Here is a 23,595-nt window from a genome sequence, read left to right as displayed (position 1 = left end):
ACGAAGGACATCATATTATAATGCACAAGATCAACAGCTTGCTTACTGAAGACCGATATGTTTTCATGTTGAACATACCTGCAGCCATTTCCTCCTGAATACGATTTTCTAACTAACTAACTAACTAACCATCACGCCGTTTCCCCGCAGGGGCAGGCAGAGAGGACGGACCGCCAAACAACTCGGTCTTGGCACACACTCCTTGCCTCATTCACATTCATACATACTCTTCTATTGTTCTGACTCTTGACATGGCCCGACTCAAGTATCTGATTCACTTGGTCGTGCCATGTCTTCCTCGGGCGTCCCCGACTTCTGCTACCATTCACATTTGCATCGTATATTCTCCTTACACTCCTTTCTTCGCTCATTCGCTCTACATGCCCAAACCATCTATGCGTCCTTTTCTTGATCTTACTCATTACGCTTACATCAGCCTTGCACTCTTTGCGGATATCCACATACCTCACACGATCATACATGGTTTTACCACACATACGCCTAAGGGATCTCATTTCAACAGCATTCAATCTACTTTCATCCTTTCTTTGCCAGTTCCATGCCTCACTTCCATACATCAGGGTAGGTACCAGCACTCTATGGTCTCCCTTATTCCCAAGGCGAATGCGGGAGGAATTCATAAAACAGACCATAGCCGACACCTTTCCCATTCTCAAACAGGCATAATATTTATTACATCAACATTATTACTCTATTACACATTCCGTATCAAAAAACACAAGACCCAACTAGGCAATAAAAGCCAGTAAATATTTTAATACTAATACAGTAAAAATTGTAAGGCGCAAATTACGCCGTTCTATTAAAATATTATCGATCCAGTTTTATAATCAATTGAATAATAATGTGAGATACCTGTAGCTTGATTTCATAGCAGTAAAACATTTTAAATAGACGAATAACCTAAAAATTAAATAAGGACCTTTGATGACAAAAATGAATTAATTATTACACCCCCTCTATTGTCACATATAATTAAACTAACTTTGTATTAATATAGATTATTTTTTCTTGTTTACATTTTTTTTCTTCTTTCTATATTGTACTGTGACTGTTAATAACTATGTAAATAGCACTTTTGCCGTTAATTCTAAATAAATAAATAAACGAATTACGTTTTTCATGATTTATTTATTGAATATTTAATTTCAGTACGTCTGGGCGGCTGGTGCAATACCATGCCATGTTTTATAGGTAAGATAATTACATGAAAACATAATAATAATAAAATAAATTCAATTGTTAGGATCAAGATGGTCGCCGCAACATCTGCCGTTCATTGCGAGGAACTGGCATTTGTTGGGTTCCTACCATGTTCGTACCGTAATGCTATTTATACAGTTCCCACCTTTCCCCAACTATCACAAGAGTCCCAACTGCTCCCAACCGTCTAGAGACAGCGAGACTATAGCATCCCCAATTGGAGTATATTGTGAGGCTGAAGGTAGTGGGGAGGGGAAGGAGTGGTCTAACATCAGGGTGATACTGAGAGTATCTTCCACCCTGGAACGTGAGGTAATCGTGGTCTAACATCAGGGCGATACTGAGAGTATCTTCCACCCTGGAACGTGAGGTAATCGTGGTCTAACATCAGGGCGATACTGAGAGTATCTTCCACCCTGGAACGTGAGGTAATCGTGGTCTAACATCAGGGCGATACTGAGAGTATCTTCCACCCTGGAACGTGAGGTAATCGTGGTCTAACATCAGGGCGATACTGAGAGTATCTTCCACCCTGGAACGTGAGGAAATCGTGGTCTAACATCAGGGCGATACTGAGAGTATCTTCCACCCTGGAACGTGAGGTAATCGTGGTCTAACATCAGGGCGATACTGAGAGTATCTTCCACCCTGGAACGTGAGGTAATCGTGGTCTAACATCAGGGCGATACTGAGAGTATCTTCCACCCTGGAACGTGAGGTAATCGTGGTCTAACATCAGGGCGATACTGAGAGTATCTTCCACCCTGGAACGTGAGGTAAATATATTATGTATATTAGTATCTGAGTAATTTGTGAAATAACACAAGTTAGTCAAATAATATTGAATAAACAAGGGAATACCTGGATCAAAAACAACAAATACAAAAAGCTTCACAAACATCTATATTTTGCATAGAGTTTGCATGGACTACGTAGGTTTTATTTATACATTACAAATTATAATATGTATAATATATTATAAAATATTTTATGTATAATATTTTGAATTGATTTATTTTCATTAGATTCTATATTATAATATAAATAATATTTCTTCTAGTGAAAATAATTCAATTAAATTTATTATATAAATAAAATTGAATCTAATCAGAAAATAATTCACGAAATACATTTCTTACAAATCGCACAATCAATATTATAATTAATTATTATCTTTTTGCAACTCTGTTTTTCAAAAATTGATTCATTGAGTGTACTTGTATGTAAACAGTTTGCAGATATTATTATATAAAATCGTAAACAACTTTACCTTACTGAATGTTCTGAATTATTAAATGGAATTGAGTTTAAAATACAAGCATTTGAGATTTAATTTTAATGAAAAACATTTTAGACGAATTCGAATCAAAATGCTTAGATTGTGTTCAACATAATATAATAACATTCCCTCTGAAGTAGATATCTTCATTTGCAACGAAAATTAATGTAAAAAAAAGGTTACGGTGATTTAATCAACACTATCATTAAATACAATTAGTGAATAAAGTGTGCATATTTTTTTAAATATTCTTTGTTTAGAAATATCCATTTAATAGTCAAAAGGAATTACTTCAGTAGCAACGTTTAATTTACATGGAAGATTTGAGGGTTTGTATTATCTATTAAGTGGGTATGTATTTTTATATTTTTACATCAACTTTAAATAAATATTATTGTTTGCGAATCGGATAAGTGCAGTTCCAGAGCGTTGTTCCGAGTGCTGTTTACATAGTGGAGATTGACCTAATGATAACCAACCTCCAGCATCTGATGAAGACGATGAAGTTGTCCAGTTGGTTTTGAGTGACTGCTGTTGCGGTGTTCGAGACCATGTATATTCTAAGAACCTTGGATTGAGGTACATATTTTCAAACAGTTTGAAAATGGCTTCGAACTCCGAAACAGAAATTCTTTTACCTGACGATAAAAATGTTTACTCATGAAATTTCAGAATAAGGTGTATTATAACCTTATTATTTGTTATTCTGTAATCAGTTTTTAAATTATGTATATTTGGGTGTTACTATTGACTGCCACATGGAATGGGATGTACACATTACTAATGTTTGTTAACGTCTACGGTCTATTGTGGTTAGAATTTATAAAATAAAATATTTTGTGCCTATAAGTACTTTAAAATTAATCTACCTATCTCTGGCTGAATCCACAATCCGTTATGGAATCACTTCTTGGGGACATTCTTGTAAAACTAATATAAGTTATATCCAAACATTACAAAACTCCCTTACAAAATTGTTAATCCATAAATATACCAATGCGCACAGAAGCGACACTAAATTAATATACAAGTCTCTGAATGTTTTACCTGTCAGAGGATTATTGTTTTATAATATTGTAAGTCAACATCTTATATTGTCTGATTCCTTGTATAGGGAAAGAGTTTTCCATAAACATAATACAAGATTCACCCAAAATGAAGGATTGGTGGTCCCGAAATGTACCAATAAATACGGTGAAAGAACCCTAAACTTTATTGTACCCAGAATATTTAATAAACTACCAATGACAATTAAAAATATAAACGTTTTTACAGCCAAAGTCAAATATAATCTAAGGAAATGGCTATTAGATACTGAGGATTTATATTGATGCACTACTGAAGACCTTGTTTTCCTAATTGGAATTCACATTCTAGGGAAATGGAAAATCGTTATAAATTTGTATTATCTTATGTATATTAAAACCATAGAAGTACTTGTTGATTATATTCATTTGTTCATATTAAATTCATTTGTGCTTGTTTTGTTATATGAGGCTTATACTGCTTCTTACATATTTATATTTATACAATTCTGTAATTTAACCAACTTATCATTTATTGTTAATTTATCATCAACATTATACACACCTACATACTGTTTACCATTGTACCATGTTATTGCAAAAATGTTGTCATTATGTACCTGCTGACAAACTACATATTAAGTAGTTTAGCAGGTTTGAATGTTAATAAATAAAAAATAAAATAAAAGTTCTCAGAACAAAGAAAGGGGCATTAGGCTCTGCCACATGTACACTTCGGAGCGGCGGTACCGCTTGCCGCTCTAGACCACCGCGCAGAAAAGTCTCACAATGGACTGTGCTGTAAAACCGTTACCTTACTTTCGGACTTTACTTTTCTGCGCGACAGCCTGAAGTGGCGCATGGTACCGCCCCTCCGAAGTGTACGTGTGGCGGAACCTATTGTGAAACTTGTCGGTATTTCTCATGTACCTAAAATGGCTTTTTAGGTCCAGGTGTGGATGGGAATTGTCCTTGCAGCGCCTATTTGCCGCAAAAACACTAACATCAAACGCTACAAGTACTACAGTGCAAGCCCATCGGTAGGAACGGTTGCGAAGAGGAACGCCGCTTTTTCACACAAACCTTTTTGGATTCGAGGCCAAAATACCCAACCAAACTGAACATAACATATCTTTTTAGTCAAAATGCAAATATCTAGCACGGATCTGAGCTAATTTATTTATCTGTGTTGAAAATTATAAAATGTAGGCCAATAAATAAGAAAATAATTTTCGATCATTTTAGTGGCATCTTTGGCAATGTTCTGTGAGTACGATAATTATTTTTTTTAAATCTGCAAGGAAGTTATGGACCTAATCACGGTACCAACAGAACTAGCCATGCGAAAAAATCTACTGATATTTTCACGTCTGGTAGCCTTTTTTATCGCATCACCGAAATGCGCCAACGGCCAGTGTTGCAAACGAAGGCGATTTATCGCCATTTAGGCTACTCAGAACGAGAATCAGCGACGAAAAAATCTAAAAGGCGACTGGTCGCCTATTAGACTATTTCAGAGACAAGTTATTTAAATCAGCCAAATCACAAATAATAAAATAGAAAAATTATATTTCTCGCGAATTTAAATGTGTGTGTATGCATAATGTAGGTAGGTAAAATTTGATATTGACATGATTCACCCTATTTGTTTATGATTCGTTCGTTTCGGGGAATACCCTGTGCCCTGAATTCTAGAGGTGAGTCCTGAGTACTTTCCGATATTGGGTACAATGAGTACACGTACAAAAAAATACCTGGTAAAAATACCCGGTACAAAATACTTCCAAATATTTTATACCTACTTTGAGTATCTGGGTACTGGGGACGGAGAGTGACGGGGACCTGAGGCGTGCTGGGCACTGAGAAGGGAAGTTTGGGGGAAGGGAGGGGAGGAACAAGAAGGAATAATATTACTTACAGGTGTTCAAAATAAACAATTTTTGCAAGTTTTTTTATGATTTTTATTTTTTGTACATTCGTAGCGTAATGTTGTAAGGCGTATTACACTGCCTAGAAATTATTTATTAAGCATGAAACACTAACATCATTTTAACATGACGGCCGGCATAGTCCAGTGGTAACGCATTGGACTGCCATTCCGTAGGTCGCGGGTTCTAACCCGGCGTGCGCAAATAAATTTTATTTGATTAATTTGTGATATTTCACAATTAATTAATTAAAAATATATATTAATTAAAATAAGATATAGTATATTTGCGGAACGTTCTAGAGTGGAAGATACTACCAGTATCGCCCTGGTGTAAGACCACCATTCAGAATTGAAACGTTGCTCCAAATGGCTTTAGCCGTGTTTAGTGACTAGATCTGAATAGCCAGGTACTTCCTCACCTTCCTCTTTCTCTTCCCCACTTACCTTCAGCCTCACAACATCCCCCAATTGGGGATGCCATAGTCTCACTGGCTTCAGACGGGAGCAGTTGGGACTCTTGTGAGGTATTCACTATAAAAAAAAAAAAAACAAAACATATATTATATGGTCATGAAAAATTAACACGTTTACCTACATTGCTGTCTGTAATATCATCTCTATAGGTAACTTACTGTTAACTCAAAACCTGTTTAAAACGCCTCTACATCGGCAGCAGAATTTGGATTTTCTGGTTCATTCCAATCAACGCTAATACTCATTCCTATTCTTCCTGAAAGCATTAAAGCAGTTAATTAATATATTTATTGGTTTTGCCAATGTTTTCGTTTCAATTGATCGATTCATAACACTTTTTCAACACAGGCATTTGGCCGGTGACATTGTTAATGAATTACATGTAAAATAACAAGTTTTCTCTTCTGCTAACCATTCTGCGTTGCCCTGAATACATCTTCGTAAAGATGGTAGACCCTGATGTGAGATTTGATCAGAGTATGTGCGCACAAGTAGTCAGCAATACCTAGGAAATTACCAGAACACATCATAACCTCACAAAGATCTGTATTTTATTTTCAAGACATAAGATTCTTGTTATTGAATGTTTATGTTAATTTTTTACCTGATAAATTCAATGCAGAAGCCTTTCCGTCACCTCTACCGCCGTATTATTCCTGGAATACTACGGAAGGTTCATTAAAAATCAACTATTTCGTGACTTTATCTTCGAATGCGCTGAAAGCAAATTGTAATCTGCGAAGTATTTTTCAATAGTGGAGTTCGGCCACCCTCCACTATCTTGTAGAGGATGTGGAAGATCCCAGTGGTAAAAAGCCATCTCGCTAATATCGGATAAACAATTTATTAAAATCTGCCAATAAAATCTCCACAACGGCGCAGTAACTACACAAAGTTCAAGATGTGAAAATGTCAAACACCATGCCATAGACACTCAGCTGTCAACAGTTTTTCCATAGACATTCACCATCAGACAATGGAGATTACCGAGGCTAAATACTCATAACTGTCCTTTTTCCTCGTACACCTTTCTAATAGGAACGAGCGAAAAGGCATCTGTATTTTACAGTGCCGAAAGCAAAAATATTTCTTTGTCCCTTTTCCTCATATAACTTTCTAACCGACGAGAGTGAGAAGTCAGTACTATTTTAAAGGACGAAGTACTTCAAGACCTGTGGTACAAATATTAAACCAAATATTTTGGAACCAGGTATTTTGGAGATTTGTCACAAGTACAAAGTACGGCATGAATATACCCGGTACTTTTACTGGGTACGATAAATACGCCTCTCCTCTAGAATTCATCGATTTGTCTTAGCCATTGTCACTTTCGCTGTGCACAACTTCCCCTGCAGGGGCGTATAACTCCCGCATAACCTTGTAACCCTGATGGGAGGAGTTATTCCCAACCCAAATTCTTATAGACAAAGCTGTTGTGGCTGAAAGCTCAGATCTCATTGGCTTAGAGCAAAAATTGTAGCTTGATCTCTCGCTCTCTCCCATAGCGACTTGTATAACAGAAAGAGAAGCTAAGCATCAGTTATGCTCCGATAAAAATTAACGGTAATTTCCAAGACGCCATTCCGTAAGTTGAAAAGTCAGTTGAAGATTTTAGCGTAAATATTTTGAATTTTCTTTCACCCATCTATAAATAATGTTACGTGCTTGAATTCTTCAAGGTGATAAATTAATGCCGTGTTGTGTTAAAGTGTGTTATCGGGTCTATCTCCACCAATTGAAAGAAGGACCCGAACCCATTAAATACAGGTACTAACCTCTCGTTCTTTGATACAATGTTCGTTCCTGATTCCTGAATGTACTTCATTGGCTAATAATTTAATTAATTTTCCTTTTCAGACGTATCCGTTTTCCGACGCGATACTATACCACGTATTAGGATGCTAAAACTGCTAAACAAAGCCACGATTACATCAAACAAGGTCATTTAAACCTCTCCAGAATTGCATCATGTAAGTACCTTATTCAGATTTAACAGCATTTTCAACAATGTTTGTTGACGACAAAGCTGTGGAAATTATATAAAACCCTTGCAGGAGAATTTGAAGAACTTCTAGTGCTGTGGCAGTAATAATAAACACTTAAATTTGTTACTCTTTAACTAATATTTATAAGATGTAAGTCACCTACAGTACGCTTCAACAGTGTGGAATCCTCGTCATTTGAAGGAATATTCTGAAGGTATACACCTAATTTATATTGCAGTGAAACTCGCTCAAGAAGTTTTGTTTTCGCTCCCTACAAATTCTGCAGAAACTGCATAAAACGCGATTTTTTCCCATACCTACAAGAAAGTTCACAAGTTCAACAGTGAATTAATCCATCACTATTAATGTCCCCTTTTTCTTAAAATATTTTTAATTAATTTTAATCCATGAAATTTATTAAATATGTGTACAATACTAGAATAGAATCATTGGTCTCAAATCTTGTCTTTTTCTAGGTAAGACGAAGGGCATTTTGAGCTGCATTGGTCCGACGGCAGCCCTTTCTCCCAGGAAACAGAAGACGCACTTGGAGATTTTGGGGACCAGACGGCAGCTGCGATATGTATAACATTTGTACATATATAACAGACTTCTCTGTAGGCCTTTTTAAGGTATACAATTCCGTAGTACATTATTTTGGTATTCTCATAAGGTCTCGCCAGCGTTAGCAATGTAAGCGGCCATAAATAATCTTTATATCGACTTTTCTCTGCTTTTTATCAATATATGTCAATGCATGTGTTATTTATCTAAACCTTCCGGAAGAAATTCTCTAAATGATGCTGAAAACCTTATCGAAATCAGTCGCATAGTTAAGAAGAACTAAGTGCACAAACAGACAGACGCGAATGTCACTTTATTTTATACTATTTATAGAAAATGGATTCCACCACGAATTGTCAGTATCTAAAATAGAAATATTAATTACATGTTCTTAACTTCTATTTCATAATATCTTTTGTTGTTTTATGTTGTTTTGTTATTTCTTATATTATGGTTTATGTATTATGATTTAAATTATACCATGTAAAAGTCAAAAGGCGTTACTATTACTTGACATAATGAATATCTTTCAACACGGCCAAAAGCATTTTTGTTGTTTGTTTTTGGGGTGTTATGCCGTGTTGCGCTAACTCCTTCTTTAGCCGACGTTTCGGACAGCGTTGCAGTGTCCATCATCAGGGCAGATCCGGTAGATACACATCTTCGGATCTACCGGATCTGCCCTGATGATGGACACTGCAACGCTGTCCGAAACGTCGGCTAAAGAAGGAGTTAGCGCAACACGGCATAACACCCCAAAAACAAACAACAAAAAAATCTTTCAACACGTTGAATATGTATTATGTGTATATATTCTTGTATTTTTGTGCAAGGTCAAATTAAATCCTATAAATTTGTTGCAGTAAGACAGAAATCCTGGGTTCGATTCCTAGTTGAGACCGTTACTTTTTATTTTTCTGTGTCTTGTTCTGTTTCATTTTTTGTTTAGATAAATTATTATTATCTTCTACTTCAATAATAAATCAATGCTCAATACATCGGTTGTACTGACCCTGTTTTGTATTACTGTCCATTGTCTTTTTGAAAATAAAAAATATTTTGATGTGTGCATAGCTTTGGGTTTTTTTTAATTTTCCTTTTCCTGCATTACAATATTTTTATTTGTAAAATATAATTTTTTTGGACTAGTGAATGAACGATGTTAGTTGGGTGCAGTTATATTGTCTATGTTTGCACTTTTTTTAAATGTCCTTGAGATTTCTTTATGGTCCACGATATATTTACCTATCTGGACCAAACGACCGTTTTATCTGTGGTCGTCTGTGGTTGAGGGGGTGACAAAATGGCGCCATACAAAAAGCCGGAAGATATCGATCTAGAGAGTGGTTTATTTATGTTCCCCTGCACCCTGCACCCTGCACGATTGTTGTGTTTTATAATGGTTTTATAGTTGTTTTGTATAGTTACTTTAATTAGTTTTTCGTTTCTATGAAAAATGGGTAAACAAGGTAAATATGCAAAACATTATCTTGGTGAGTGGGAAAAACTACCAGCATTTAAAAGTAAGTAAAAACGAATGTTTAATACTAATGTTTTGTTTTCCAAACTAAAGCAAATCAATAATTTGTAATTATACCTAAGTACTTAAAGTCCAATTCGTGATTTCCCCGGGTTTTAATTATCATGTGTATGATTTCGGGATTTCAAAGGAGGTATTAGCCACTTTATGTTATTTCCTTCGTCGAACTTTTACACTTCAGGCCTCGATAGTTAATTTATTAATTTTCTCCTATTCCGCTTCACTCTTAATACGCAATATTTCACTTTCAAATAAATGGATTTAGCTTTATTAATTCAAAACATGATTTATTATGTCGGGGGAGACGGTAATGTACGCACTTTTAATTTTAATTTCGTTTATTAAGTCACTTACGTGATATGTCAATTAGTATGCGGCGCCGCCGAAAGCGACTATGTTCATATCAAGAGTTGGATTATATTCATAATATCGTGATTCATACCTACAAAATATTTCATAGATATTGCTGCCAACCAAAAAAATTAGTATTGCCATATTAAATAAATAATATCATCGTGTATAATTAATCCATATTAATATGTAAGTCAATGTATTATTTATAACAAATAATCAACAGATAATTAAATAAAATAACCCGAATAACAAACAAATAGAATAAAATGTGATTAAACGTATTCCGTTTAGGTTAGGTTAGGTTAGAACATGGAAAATAGGTATTAGAATTAAATCACAAACCAGTCTATACAAACCTAGCGTAGCCCACATACTATTTGAAAACTGGGATGTAACTCTAAAGGGGACGCGAGCAGGCGTTATTAAAGGGGCATTTTTTGCTATAGAAAATCACAGTTAGATTAGGTTAGGTTATATAATATATATATTAATTTAATATTTTCAAGATTTTATTTTCTTTAACTGAATTAGTTAGTAGGTAGGTACTGTACCTAACCCGCGCACTGGCTAGGTAAATAACTAGTTGTGGTATTTCCGGCAAATGTCATATTATTTTGTTTCTTTGAAATCTCGTGTGACATATCGCGTAAGTGACTTAATAAACGAAATTAAAATTAAAAGTGCTTATTTTTCCGTCTCCCCCGACATAATAAATCATGTTTTGAATTAATAAAGCTAAATCCATTTATTTGAAAGTGAAATATTGCGTATTAAGAGTGAAGCGGAATTCGTAACCTTTACCGTTAATTTTTTCAGAGAGTCGAAATATTCTGAATGTATCCGAAAACTAAAAAGCAGGATTAAACAGAACTTTCCTACCTATATACCCCCCCCTCCCCCGACGCGGGTTTTGAAACCCTCATATATATTGATATTTTGGCGTTCGGGCTACTGCAACTGAAATTCGGCTACATTAGTTTGTTTTAATGTTTGAAAAACGGCGACATTAGGCCAAGATCCGTTGGCAAGAACACTGCCAACGGCGGAAAAAGTTATTATGACGTTTGGTTTGTCACTTTGCCAGTTGTTACTCTTGTGTTGATTATATTTAATATTAGATTTGGAAAGCTACCGTGAAATAAAATAACAAACGAAGCGGTTATTAAATAGCAGAATGAACGGCTTCGACAAATTGAGTATAAATGGGTAATTGTTATTAATGTTTACATACTTACGAAATGCATTACTAAACTTGTGTAAATATTCATGAACTTCTTTTACCATTATATTATTTTCTGTCTTTTTCGGTTTCATACAAGTTGCGTGAGAAGGAAGAGCTTAGAGCTTTACAGCGGGGGCCATGTTTGGGTGTGAATACTTCACGAGAGTCCCAACAGTCAGTGGTCTGGGACTCTCACACTGCCACTGGTACAGCGGGGGCCATGTTTGGGTGTGAATACTTCACGAGAGTCCCAACAGTCAGTGGTCTGGGACTCTCACACTGCCACTGGTACAGCGGGGGCCATGTTTGGGTGTGAATACTTCACGAGAGTCCCAACAGTCAGTGTTCTGGGACTCGGGCAAAATCGGGGTACAGCGGGGGCCGTGTTTGGGTGGCGAGCCCCCTCCATACTCCCCTATCATGTACATATTTCCTTTTTACACTAGTCCCGATTTCTCGGAGTTAGTGGGACTGTAACATCTCAAATGGATTTTTTTAGGGCAGACGGAATTAGTATAGTGAATTATAACTCTCCACTACCTGATGGTAATAAAATAAGCATTTAATTTTAAAATAATGACCTCTGCAGCACAGCAGTTGATGTATAAAATAATGGGTTTCAAGATTAGGGGGTTTGAATCCCGAGCTGCTAAAAAAATATTCTTATAGTTCTTAGTGTTACAATATTTTTATAAAAAAGACAGCAAAACATATATCCTTATATTTAAAGTAGGTTCGAAATCTTCGTTTTATACATTTCTAGCATGTGGCCCATTGCCACCCGGTTGGGCAGCATTGTGAGGTGGGTTAATGTAGGGGCGTAGGAAGCTATTTATTAATGCGGGTCTTCAAGAGGCCCGGATTATATGAAGGAGTAAAAATAGATGGCGGTAGCTCGTTTCACATACGTCTTACACAAAAACGAGTCAAAGAAGCGGCCCATTCTCATGAAGTCAACATCAACTGTGAACGTGTGTTCCGATTGTGTACGTCGAGTTTCACACACGTCCACCGAGGATCAATGCTGCTAGCTCCTGAGAGCAGGCTCCATTAAAACACCTATAGAATAGACTCAGCATGCCCACATTGAGTCTGTGCAATCGGTCTGTTAACAATGGATTGTCAATCAGACGGACTGTCCCCCTTTGCACAGAATCCCTCCGCTCCGCGAACCTCTGGCGCCGGTGACGTGCATTCAATTTTTATTTTTAACTGCTTTTCCCAAAGAAATTAGAATGAAGGATTTTATATACAATGGAGGAAAACACTCGGAAATAGTAAACTATCGACCTATTAGTATCTTGCCTGCACTTGATAAAATTTTAGAAAAATATGTTTCTTTAAAATTAAACAATTATTTAGAAAAATTTTGCATTATAGAAAACAATATGGATTTCAGAAGAAAAAAATCACAGAAAAATTATTGCAGGACTTCTCGAATTATATAAATAATGAATTAAACCATAAAAGACATGTATTAGTACTATTTATCGATAATTCCAAAGCATTTGATACCATTGATCCACAAAAATTATTAAAAATCTTAGAGGCAATGGGAATTAGAGGAAACCTACTTAATTTGTTTAAAAATTATTTATTTAATAGACATATCTGTGTAAAAATATTAGAAAAACTGAGTGGGAAGAAAAAAATTAGCGCTGGCGTACCTCAGGGTTTAATTTTGGGACCCACGCTTTATATAATATTTGTATCAATAATGAAAAAACTTTTTTTTATATGTAAAACATTTTGTATACGCAGACTACACTGGTCTTGTTATATCTGATGATCAATTATCTAATGCTATTAAATATATGCAGTATGACTTTACGTCCCTGATAAAATGGTCACACGACGCCGGCCTAATCATAAATACCAAAAAAACCAAATTGATGCACATACGATCTCCACATGCTTCAGTTCTGAATAAGCCTGAAATAATATCCCATGCATGTGAATACATTTGATGAATATCAAAACATTTTGCAGAACTGCAAATGCGATAGTATTGAACTTGTTAATGAATATGTTTATTTGGGAGTGACTGTTGATTGCAACTTTAAATGGGACTTGCAAATAAACAAAAAATTTAAAAGGCTGAGGGCGATAGTGGGTAAACTGTACAAATTGAAATGTTTCGTTCCTGTGAATATTTTAAAAATAATTTACTTATCACTTGCAGAATCTACTTTACGATATAGAATAACCACATGGGGACACTCTTGCAAAACTAACTTAAATTACCTACAATTAGTACAAAACTCTATGGTTAAATTACTAGTTCCAAAACAGATATTTTCACAGAGGCGAAACATATCATTATTGTATCGGAACTTGACTGTCTTACCGGTACAAGCCTTATTATGGAACAAAATATTGATTCAGCATATATCTGACTCTGAATATAAGAGGAAAGTCGAACATGAACATAATACAAGGTTCACAAAAAATGAAGGAATGCTTGTACCAAAACATAACAATAAATACGGACAGCGAACCCTGGAATACAACGTGCCCAAAATATTCAACATGTTACCAAGCAATATAAAAAAACGCGAATTACCTCAGAGATTCAGATATATGCTGAAAACATGGCTACTAAGCAGAGATACTCTGTATTAGTAATACTTTTGATTATGGCAGTGGTTGGTGATAAATATGATGTATAAGTTGTATTATAATAAGTAATAATATTATGAAAATATGTTATATTGTAATTGCACATGAACATCCTGTTGACAAACTGCTTAATTGCGGTTTAATGGGATTGTACTTTGAAGAATAATAAATATATTTAAAATAATCTAATTGATAAAATTAATCCAACCCAACGCAAGAATAATATAAATATGATGACATTTGGTTCGTCAGTTCAGTTGTAGTTCACCGCGGTTATAAGCTATTTATTTAAATCCTTTGAAAATTTTCTTGGGCGATTGTGCATAACAAAATGGCCGGTAATTTGCGTGCAGATGGGTAATTATGGTCAATAATTATTATTATACAGTGCTGTAACTCTGCACTCTACCACAGCCCAACAATTTTATAAATATATAGGACTGTTCATTTAATATTAGATTGGAAAAAAAATATTCCAAATTTACATAAAAGTACTATTCAAAAACTTGTTCAATAATATTTCCCACTTAAATTATTTGCAGACTTGTTATTTTTTTTCTATTTTTGGCTCTGATTGAAATGCTTTTTTACAAGTACAGTGGTGCCTCACACAACGAACGCCTCGCACAGCGAATGCTGCACACAACGAACTTCCTTTTCGTTCATTTCACGATTCATACAACGAACTTCGCTTCACACAACGAAGTCGCCCGATCTTCTACGATCACTGCCGATTAATTGCATCCTCCCGCGCAGGCAGTCGTTAGACTCGTTAGTCACTGCGTAGTACGCTTAACTTACGCACGTATCGCAGCAATCGTTCTTCATTACGAATTAAATCGCACACGTATCACGGCAGTCGTCCTTTTAAGATAACAATCAAACAATCAACCAATTCCAACTGCTGACATCAAGAACATCCTGGTCAAATGGAAAGCAGTTCAGGAGTTTACCAATGCCCACTATCCGGATTCCGCTGAAGCAAACAGGATCAACGACCTGTACTCCGATACTCTTGTCCGTTATTTCCGGCAGATGTTGAAGAAAAGAGAGAAACAAACGACTTTGGACAGGTTTTTCACTGCACCATCGGCGGAAAATGGATCAAGATGTGCAAGATTCGATTATTTCTTAAAATTAAAAAATGTGTGTTTTTTTCATTATGTTTTTAGATGTATCTAAATAAAAATAATAACAAAAAATTTATCTTTTTTTTATGTCATCTTACCATATTTTATGCTACAGAACGAATTATTTTTTTTAACATGTATTGTTATGGGAAAACGCGTTTCACATAACGAACTTTTCGCATAACGAACTTGCTCCTGGAACGAATTAAGTTCGTTGTGTGAGGCACCACTCTATATGGACTTTCCCATTTTTGCTTCTTTGCTTCTTTACTGTGTCGTGTTTCCCAGCTGAATTTTTAATTATTTGGTTATTACCAGCAGACATTATAACATACCGTATTCATTTATTGACAAATCACAGGAAGGGAGACGGTGACATAGCTTGGCGAACTTGGCTAGTCAGTCAGTTTGAATGTCTATGGTGTTAGCCAAATTATTTATATTTTTTGATTTTAGTTCAGGTGGGAGGACAGACAACTTGAAATGGGAAGATTATTTTATGGCAACCGCTTTTCTGGCCGGCCAGAGGAGCAAGGATCCTATTACCCAGGTCGGGGCCTGTATTGTGGAAGAGAAAAATAAAATAATCGTTGGAGTCGGATACAATGGCTTTCCCAGAGGATGCCCCGATGGTGAATTTCCTTGGGACGAGAACAAGTATTTGTATGGTAAGGTCAACTTCTTTACTTTATTACTAGCTGCACTCCCCGGCGTTGCTCGGCCTTTACACAGAGTTTTTTCCAAATCAGACTTAGACAGTTGTGTTCCTATTGTTTTGAAGGTGTGCAAAATTTCATCAATATCGGTTGAAGACGAAATTGAAGACGATTCAAATCAAAATTCACATTTTGATTACATGTATTGTACTGGTATACAGAGCGTACAAAGGGCTGTAGCTTATAGATACTCTCTATTTCTTTACGTATATGTCTTGGTATGCACATACACTTGTGATCGGGAGTATTCAATAAATGTCCAAAAGGAGATCTCCGAAAGGAGGGTCAGTTGCTACGAATTATTCCAACGGGGAACGCAACTCGAAATGAGCTTCCTGCCTAGGAATCGGTTAGTCTCGGCTGCACTTGGAACCATTTCCGAAAACCGACATGCTATCTCTGTCAGATAGTGCAAGTGGCAACACCTATGAAAAACTCTTAAACTACCATAACTGAATAATAATAACTTAACCCTACAATAACAAAAGTGATTTAAAGTTACAACTAAATGATTACTATGTTTAATTTAAATACATCTTCATTTTCATATAAGTGGTCCACGCCGAGGAGAATGCGATATTAAACAAGAACACGGCCAGTTTGGAGAACTGCACTATCTACGTTAGTCTCTTCCCGTGCAACAAATGCGCCCAGAGTATAATCCAGTCGGGGATCCGGGAGGTGGTCTACATGTCCGACAAGTACGCTGACAGAGCTGACACCATAGCCTCCAAGAAGATGTTTAAGTCAAGCGGGATTGAGTTCAGGTAAGATAAATTATTATAGTTTATTATTTCAGTACTTCAAGATTCTTAAGGGGGCCTTTTTCTTACATTTCTAATTTATTTTTAATCTGGAATACGCGAAAATATCAACCGAACTGAATTTATTTTCAAGCATATAAAGTTTTGAAATGGGTTATGAATGTAATAATTTATATTCAACAAATTAACAAAGAACAACTCTGGAATAGCGATAAACGAGACGAACAATGTAGCTAGCAATTTTTGATTAGCCGTATTCGTACTACGGATAAATTGAACGGTAAAATATCGCCATCAAAATTATCCAATTATTAATTACTATTTCATAACTCTGAGACGTAAACGACACCTAACAGTTGACAGTCCGTCATCTGGACTTGGACTGTACCTACCCCTACTAACTACCTAGCATTTTATATTTTAAATTATGTCACAAAGTGATTTTGCAATTATTAAAGAAATTCATGACTTTTTAAAACTCTCGTATTTTTGGATATGATTTGAGACTTGATAAGATAAACAATTACAAGAAAAGACGACTTAGATGCTTCAGTTTTCTTGCGTGTATGTAGATAGGCTCATTTAAATTATAATACCTTGTTTACATAGTGGCAATTTTTATAATACCTTGTTTATTCATATTCACTTGGCCATAACAATTAGCAATATTTTAAGATAAAAATATAAATGACATTTTCAAATATTCCATTCTCAATCTTGAAAAATAACACACAATCTACATTTGGGCATTGGTCTATGCCCGCCACTGATAAGCATTCAGAGATGTGCAAAATGTGTACCCAAAACCATTTGAAATGCAAAATGGAAATGGGTCAAAACTTTTCCATTTGAAAATGCAAAATGGTTTTTTAGAAAAGCATTTCAAATTCAAAATGCAAAATACCTATTTTCAAAATGGTTTCTCAGGTCAAACAATCAAAATAATTATAGAATTTTTTAACAATTTTGTCATTTAAATGGACACTAATGTAGAACAAACATATTACATGATGGTAAATCCAAAAACATTTTGTTTCATGTGACTACAGATTATGAAACCACAAAAAATTTGCGCGGGACTAATGTTGCCAAAGTAAAAAAATAGAAACTGCTATCTAACATTTAATATTACAGCGTCATGGCCCCATGTTCAGTATTTGAATCAGTATTTTTTGTAATCAATTGCCAGGGCTCCTACCAGGGAGCAACTTGACAAATGTAAATTATCTCTCATAGCGAGGTTGAGGACCGACTGATATTTGGGGCTTATGAAAAAAAGATGAGTGGATATAGTAGGAAAAATGTTGCAAAAAAGCATTTAAAATGGAAAATGCATTGAGAAAAGCATTGAAAATGCAAAATGTAAAATGGTTTTTAGAAAAGCATTTAAAATGCAAAATGGAAAATACCCATTTTGCATTTTGCATTTCCATTTGAAATGGATTTATTTGTAATAAAGCACATAAGCATTAACATGCGGTCGATCACTTACCAAGTCCTTACATGGCTCGTTGCATGACTCATTTAACTTTGAATGTGAAGACACAAGTGTTATTTTTGGTAACAAGTTCATTCAGCACTCAAAAACCCCTAATTCTTCTGAAGTACGTTAATTCTCCCTCCCACGTCAATAGGATTTTTCGCTCTGCGCGGTGAGAATTGAGCTCACAACAATAATATACCAAATCATTTGTTGCCTAAATATTTATTTAGTAAATATATTATATTTAAACATTTGTAAAAGGTTTTGACTGTCCAACTAGGAGTAATTCCCGTTTTAGGACAGTCAAAATTTGGATGAATTAGGTAGGTACTTAAGTACATATACTTAATGATGAGATTAAAACATATCGGTAGTTAACTGGTGTCTGTTTTGCATCTTAATTAATTAATTTGTCCTATAAATAAATATAAAGAAAAGAAAAATTTGACATCAAAACAGCAAAATTTGAAGTTTTTTATTGTTTTTGTTCGTGTTCAGTTTTATTTTGTTGTTCAGTTTTATTTTATATTGTTTTTGTTTGTGTTCAGTTTTATTTTGTTGTTTTGTGTGGTTTTTTTTAAAATAAACAATGAAGTAACAGATTTTATGTACCAGTGACCACTTGAAATGCCGTCTTATACACCAAGCAACAGGAAAGTCATTACACATGCCACAAATAATAAAACACTCTCTTTAGCTTTATATAACAAAGAACTTTTATTAAAATATTTTTTTCTTTTCAGGAAATTCGAACCGACGAACGACAAAATAGAAATTGACTTCAACAGTATCGAGCAATATTCTGCAACTTCCACAGAGTGACATAGATGATAAGATAATAACACATAAGTTTAACAGGGGATTAAGCGACGTACCTGACATCAACCAGTAATTCCTGATATTATTTGGAGTAAAAATGTAAATGAAATTTTGGTTTTTTATAGAAAAAACAATACATCGAAAAAAGTCACTGGAGACCAAAATTTTAAAAAAAATCTCCAAATAATGTCAGGAATCACTGGTTGAAGTTGAACACCCTGTATACCAGTGGCGGTCGGTGACTTTTTGTAGAAGGGATGCTAGACATCAAATATTTATACTCGTACTTACCACGTACTTGATATCAAATATGCACCTCTAGACGCTAGCCCACGAACAAAATACAGTTAGGTACCGTCTAAAATTATCTCCATAAATCTATTAAGCTCCATAACTCAATAATTACAGATACAAAATATCTCAAATGTGTTATTCGTATAAACTAAAAATAAAGGAATAAAAAAACCATGACACATCTGAGTTTTCATTCACTTAAACCTGAGGTCGATTCGATGCTCCTTCTTCATGAAGTCGTCGATGACACGGTCGGGAAACCTAGTCTTCTCCTTTAAGGCTAGCAGTCATAGACATATGAATATTAGTAGACCTGCCCTAAGTGATTAAAAGCGTATTATCCCCACTCCCCATACCGGTTCCATTGGAGCCGGCTGTGCTCGCGTATGGCCTCAAGTGAAATTTGAAAACGTGACGTCATCATTCTTGTGTGAACTATGGTCGAGGCATCATCGGTTCATTTTACGAAATAACACGGCAAAATGTTGACTTGTACTATGAAAACTTGTAAAAATAGATGTGAAAAAGAGAATAAACCCAATTGTCGTATTACATTCCATATATAAGCATTATTTTACTTTATTTTAAGCATATTCACATCGTATAATATGAATCAGTTGTTACTATCACATCGAGAAACGTCTGGACGCGAAACACAAAGCTGGTTGGTTGCTGGGAAGTAAATTTTGAACATTTATAAAAGTGTCTTAACTAAATACTTAAACGAAATATTCGACTCTGAAAATAGAACCGAATTTTTTTGTATGTACTGAATGTATACATTCCTATAATTACGTACATATTCACATAAAAAGAGACACACCCACACCACACAACGAAGGACATAATATTATAATGCACAAGATCAACATCTTGCTTACTGAAGACCGATATGTTTTCATGTTGAACATACCTGCAGCCATTTCCTCCTGAATACGATTTTCTATGGTTTCCCTTATTCCCAAGGCGAATGCGGGAGGAATTCTAAAACAGACCATATCCGACACCTTTCCCATTCTCAAACAGGCATAATATTTATTACATCAACATTATTACTTTATTACACATTCCGTATCAATAAACACAAGATGCAACTAGGCAATAAAAGCCAGTAAATATTTGCAGTAAAAATTGCAAGGCGCAAATTACGCCTTTCTATTAGTATATTATCGATCCAGTTTTATAATCAATTCAATAATAATGTGAGATATCTGTAGCTTGATTTCATAGCAGTAAAACTTTTTAAATAGACTAATAACCTTAAAATTAAATAAGGACCTTTGATGACAAAAATGAATTTATTATTACACCCCCTCTATTGACATATATACAGCTGTACTAATTAAACTAACTTTGTATTAATGTAGATTATTTTTTCTAGTTTACATTTTTTTTCTTCTTTCTATATTGTACTGTGACTGTTAATAACTATGTAAATAGCACTTGTGCCGTTAATTCTAAATAAATAAATAAATGAATTATGGTTTTCATGATTTATTTATTGAATATTTAATTTCAGTACGACTGGGCGGCTGGTGCAATACCATGCCATGTTTTATAGGTAAGATAATTACATGAAAACATTGTAATAATAAAATAAATTAAATCGTTCGGATCAAGATGGTCGCCGCAACATCTGCCGTTCATTGCGAGGAACTGGCATTTGTTGGGTTCTTACCATGTTCGTACCGTAATGCTATTTATACAGTTCCCACCTTTCCCCAACTATCACAAGAGTCCCAACTGCTCCCAACCGTCTGGAGAAAGTGAGACTATAGCATCCCCAATTGGAGTATATTGTGAGGCTGAAGGTAGTGGGGAGGGGAAGGAGATGGTGAGGTACCTGGCTATTCAGATCTGGTCACCGAAAATGGCCAAAGCCATTTTAAGCAACGTTTCAATTCTGAATCGTGGTCTAACATCAGGGCGATACTGAGAGTATCTTCCACCCTGGAACGTGAGGTAATCGTGGTCTAACATCAGGGCGATACTGAGAGTATCTTCCACCCTGGAACGTGAGGTAATCGTGGTCTAACATCAGGGCGATACTGAGAGTATCTTCCACCCTGGAACGTGAGGTAATCGTGGTCTAACATCAGGGCGATACCTACTGAGAGTATCCTCCACCCTGGAACGTGAGGTAATCGTGGTCTAACATCACGGCGATACTGAGAGTATCTTCCACCCTGGAACGTGAGGTAATCGTGGTCTAACATCAGGGCGATACTGAGAGTATCTTCCACCCTGGAACGTGAGGTAATCGTGGTCTAACATCAGGGCGATACTAAGAGTATCTTCCACCCTGGAACGTGAGGTAATCGTGGTCTAACATCAGGGCGATACCTACTGAGAGTATCTTCCACCCTGGAACGTGAGGTAATCGTGGTCTAACATCAGGGCGATACTGAGAGTATCTTCCACCCTGGAACGTGAAGTAATCGTGGTCTAACATCAGGGCGATACTGAGAGTATCTTCCACCCTGGAACGTGAGGTAATCGTGGTCTAACATCAGGGCGATACCTACTGAGAGTATCTTCCACCCTGGAACGTGAAGTAATCGTGGTCTAACATCAGGGCGATACTGAGAGTATCTTCCACCCTGGAACGTGAGGTAATCGTGGTCTAACATCAGGGCGATACTGAGAGTATCTTCCACCCTGGAACGTGAAGTAATCGTGGTCTAACATCAGGGCGATACTGAGAGTATCTTCCACCCTGGAACGTGAGGTAATCGTGGTCTAACATCAGGGCGATACCTACTGAGAGTATCTTCCACCCTGGAACGTGAGGTAATCGTGGTCTAACATCAGGGCGATACTGAGAGTATCTTCCACCCTGGAACGTGAGGTAAATATACTATGTATTATTTTATCTGAGTAATTTGTGAAATAACACAAGTTAGTCAAATAAAATTTACTTACACACAACTTGCTAGTCGAGAGCGTTACCACTACTTATTTAAAAAACATATACATACGTATAAAGTTACAAGTACAAAGAATAAAGTGTATGAAAATATAAAAATACAATAGAAATAATTGTAAGAAAATCAATAATCTCTTAATTGGGAACTTTAGTAAAAGACAGCATTAATGTAACACTATCATATAATAAACAAGAGAATACCTGGATCAAAAACAACAAATACAAAAGGCTTCACAAACAACTATATTTTGCATAGAGTTTGCATGGACTATGTAGGTTTTATTTATACATTACATATTATAATATAATATATTATAAAATATTTTATTTATATAATACATTGAATTGATTTATTTTTATTAGATTCTATATTATAATATAGATAATATTTCTTCTAATGAAAATAATTCAATTCATTATATTATATAAATAAAAAAAATTTACTTTTTTTTTTTTTTTTTTACTTTTTTAAAAGAAAGACAAACATTCCCAGGTTACGAATAACCCAACAATGTTTGAAAATCTCCTACTACCACCACAGAAAGCCGAAAATGTTGCTTGTGTTGTGATGGAGGACTTAGCCAGCCGAGGAATCGAACACGCGACGCTCGGGTGAGACCCAAGCGCTATGCCCACTCAACCACTGACCGGTCAAAATTGAATCTAATCAGAAAATAATTCACGAAATACATTTCTTACAAATCGCACAATCAATATTATAATTAATTATTATCTTTTTGCAACTCTGTTTTTCAAAAATTGATTCATTGAGTGTACTTGTATGTAAACAGTTTGCAGATATTATTATATAAAATCGTAAACAACTTTACCTTACTGAATGTTCTGAATTATTAAATGGAATTGAGTTTAAAATACAAGCATTTGAGATTTAATTTTAATGAAAAACATTTTAGACGAATTCGAATCAAAATGCTTAGATTGTGTTCAACATAATATAATAACATTCCCTCTGAAAAAAAAGGTTACGGTGATTTAATCAACACTATCATTAAATACAATTAGTGAATATAGTATGCATATTTTTTTAAATATTCGTTGTTTAGAAATATCCATTTAATAGTCAAAAGGAACTACTTCAGTAGCAACGTTTAATTTACATGGAAGATTTGAAGGTTTGTATTATCTATTAAGTGGGTATGTATTTTTATATTTTTACATCAACTTTAAATAAATATTATTGTTTGCGAATCGGATAAGTGTAGTTCCACAGCGTTGTTCCGAGTGCT

At 35.2% G+C, this 23,595-nt stretch overlaps 1 protein-coding gene across 3 annotated transcripts; it reads left to right on the top strand.

Annotated features, from left to right (window-relative positions):
* The first annotated feature begins 9,910 nt into the window (after positions 1 to 9,910).
* LOC149413477 (deoxycytidylate deaminase-like) lies at positions 9,911 to 19,596 on the top strand. Of its 3 annotated transcripts, none has more exons than XM_089644374.1 (4): positions 9,911 to 10,004; positions 15,803 to 16,014; positions 16,616 to 16,829; positions 19,053 to 19,596. In XM_089644374.1, exons 2-4 carry the CDS (start codon positions 15,846 to 15,848, stop codon positions 19,129 to 19,131), a joined length of 462 nt encoding a protein of 153 aa, XP_089500500.1. In that variant the 5' UTR covers positions 9,911 to 10,004; positions 15,803 to 15,845; the 3' UTR covers positions 19,132 to 19,596. The 3 variants fall into 3 exon arrangements, with proteins under 3 accessions (XP_089500500.1, XP_089500498.1, XP_089500499.1); XM_089644372.1 differs by lacking the exon at positions 9,911 to 10,004 and adding an exon at positions 11,382 to 11,581; XM_089644373.1 differs by lacking the exon at positions 9,911 to 10,004 and adding an exon at positions 13,020 to 14,573.
* Positions 19,597 to 23,595: the final 3,999 nt, after the last annotated feature.

The sequence above is a fragment of the Hesperophylax consimilis genome, chromosome 21 (genome assembly GCF_061612785.1).
Source record: "Hesperophylax consimilis isolate HC1 chromosome 21, BYU_Hcon_1.0, whole genome shotgun sequence".
In the NCBI taxonomy this organism is placed as follows: domain Eukaryota; kingdom Metazoa; phylum Arthropoda; class Insecta; order Trichoptera; family Limnephilidae; genus Hesperophylax; species Hesperophylax consimilis.
This window is presented reverse-complemented; position numbering and strand designations above follow the sequence as displayed.

What these genes read in the sequence shown, in the direction of transcription:
- LOC149413477 (XM_089644372.1), top strand. Translation starts at nt 11,550, where the DNA reads ATGAACGGCTTCGACAAATTGAGTATAAATGG. An exon ending in GACAAATTGAGTATAAATGG is followed by an intron (nt 11,582 to 15,802) that starts GTAATTGTTATT and finishes TTTTGATTTTAG; the next exon opens with TTCAGGTGGGAGGACAGACA. An exon ending in CGAGAACAAGTATTTGTATG is followed by an intron (nt 16,015 to 16,615) that starts GTAAGGTCAACT and finishes TTTTCATATAAG; the next exon opens with TGGTCCACGCCGAGGAGAAT.